The sequence below is a fragment of the Suricata suricatta genome, chromosome 5, assembly GCF_006229205.1.
Source record: "Suricata suricatta isolate VVHF042 chromosome 5, meerkat_22Aug2017_6uvM2_HiC, whole genome shotgun sequence".
Lineage (NCBI taxonomy): Eukaryota > Metazoa > Chordata > Mammalia > Carnivora > Herpestidae > Suricata > Suricata suricatta.
The window spans coordinates 1,626,119-1,628,277 of record NC_043704.1 but is presented as its reverse complement, the minus strand read 5'-3'; the positions used below and the strand labels follow the sequence as shown (position 1 = coordinate 1,628,277).

Sequence of the window (2,159 nt, the reverse complement as noted above, 5' to 3'; positions counted from 1 at the left end):
TCACAGCAGACGGGCTTGCAGCAGACAGGGGTGCAGCAGACGGGCTTGCAGCAGACAGGGGTGCAGCAGACGGGCTTGCAGCACACAGGGGCGCAGCACACAGGGGCGCAGCACACAGGGGCGCAGCAGGCCGGCTCGCAGCTCTCCGGGCAGTCCTCCCCCTGCCAGGAGGAGTCGGGGCAGGAGTCGTCAGACCGGGGCTGGCAGACGCGGCTGCCGTAGCTCAGGTCGCTGGAGCAGAGGGACAGGGTGGAGGCGGCCATGGCGGGGGCGGTGGGGCTGGAGGAGGGTGAGTGTGAGTGTGGGTGTGAGTGTGTGTGAGACGCTCGGGCTGACTGTGGGCTTTTATACCTCCCGGGCGTGTGTTGTCCCCGCCGACGGCCCCCGCCTCCTTCCGTGTTGGTGTTTGCAGCCCTGGGGACTCTCATTAGCTCCAGGTTTATGTTTATGTTTGTTCCATGAGATGTTGCTCAGCGTCAAACTCGTGGGATTTGGAGGCTGTTGACGCATCCTGAGCGTCCAGAACGTGCGTTGAGCTAGAGAAGGTGTGAGTCTGCGGATCCTGTGTCCGGAGCCCGCTCAGCTGCATAAGGAATCCAGATATTCTAGTGCCTTCTGTCCTTTTGCGGCGCGTGGGTGGGTTTGGCGCTCAGTGGGGGCTCTGCTTGTCAGGGGCCACGGCTCCGGAGTGCCAGGCTGGAGGAGCCAGGGCCAACCGGCGTGGGCGGCCAGCACTTTCCTAGTCGTGACCCCCCCCCCCCATACTGTGTCTGCTGCAGGGAGCCTGAGGGCACTGGTGCAGGAGGCTGGCAGGGAAAGGGGTGCAGTTGGGTGCCCTTGGGCAGCCGTGCACGCCCCGTCCTCGGCCTGACCACTCACTGAGGCCTCAGACCCCGTCTGTCCGTGGCCTTCCGATTCCACTTGCATTTCCCCAACGTGCTGCACACTGTGCCTGCAAACGGAGCTCCCTGTGTTGTCTCCGAAGAAAGGGGAGCCCCAGCGGACTCCATAGGGAAAACAGCGACTGCTCTATTGCTGATCAAATCCTGTTGATTTTCTTGATTTCACACTGAAAATTCCTTGGGTAACTCCAGCCAGAAACATCATGCAAACCCCTTCCTTCTGCAAATACCATCCACGTGGCCACCACGTGCTGGATGCGTTTCCGTCCTCCCTGGTCCTTGCTCCTTCCAAGCATGCGTGTGCTCACTGTGGAGCCAAGCCCCCGCCGCGTGCGTTGGAAACGGGGCCCAGCGCCAGGGTGGAAGTGTCACTGGCCCCTGGGGGCTGGCACAGGGCTCCCCGCACCCTGGATGTCAGAGAGAAGCAGACTCAGCAGCAGGGCGCCCCGGTGATAGGGCCTGTGCCCCCCTCCCCCCCCCCCCCCCCCCCCCCCCCCAAGTCCCTGGGCTCAAATTCTCACCCTTCCCTTCCTGCCCTTCCGCTTCCAGCAGCGGTCTTCACCCGCGGTGAGTGGGGTTCCGGGCCCGCCAGGGAGGGGTGTGAGAATGCGGGTCAGCTGGGGGCTGAGTTGTTTTCTGTATGTCCTGAGTTGTGAAAATACGATGGGTTCGAGCCCGGCGCCCTGGGCTCAGCTTCTGGCCCCTGCGGAGGTCCAGGAGCCGATCCGTAAGCTGGGGGCGTGGCCAAGCAAGGGAGGGGGAGGGGCTTGCCGTGAATATACTCCCGCGGAGGGCAGCCCGGAAAGCCGCGTAAAACACAGAAATTGTGCAGAGCCTTTGAAGGCTGCTGCTGGGAGCCGGCACTGGGAGCCGGCGTGCAGACGGGGACACCTCAGAGAGGCGAGCTGGCACCTCCGAATGGCTTTCCCGGAGGCGCAGCTGATGCGTCCTGGTGTGGGTCCGAGGGGAAGGAGCCAGCATACAGAGAGGCCCGCAGAGCTTCTAGAAACCTTGGGGGGTGGAGAACTGTGACAGCAGCGGCAGCCGGACTCCAGGGGACAAGACCCCAGACCCATGGCAGCACCAGGGGACGCTCAGAGCTGCAGGTTTTGGCATTTTTTTTTTATTAATAGTTTATTGCCAAGTTGGTTTCCATACAACACCCAGTGCTCTTCCCCACAGGTGCCCTACTCCATGACCATCACCCCCTTTCCCCTTCCCTTCCCTCTTCAGCCCTCAGTTTGATCTCAGCATTCA

General features: G+C 62.5%; 1 protein-coding gene across 1 annotated transcript in view; it reads right to left on the bottom strand.

Annotated features, from left to right (window-relative positions):
• Positions 1–263, bottom strand: part of TSPEAR (thrombospondin type laminin G domain and EAR repeats) — a 68,000-nt gene extending 67,737 nt beyond the window's left edge. Inside the window, exon 1 of the mRNA XM_029940603.1 lies at positions 5–263. Coding sequence (XP_029796463.1) covers positions 5–263 — 259 coding nt within the window. The remainder of the gene's footprint in view (positions 1–4) is intronic.
• Positions 264–2,159: the final 1,896 nt, after the last annotated feature.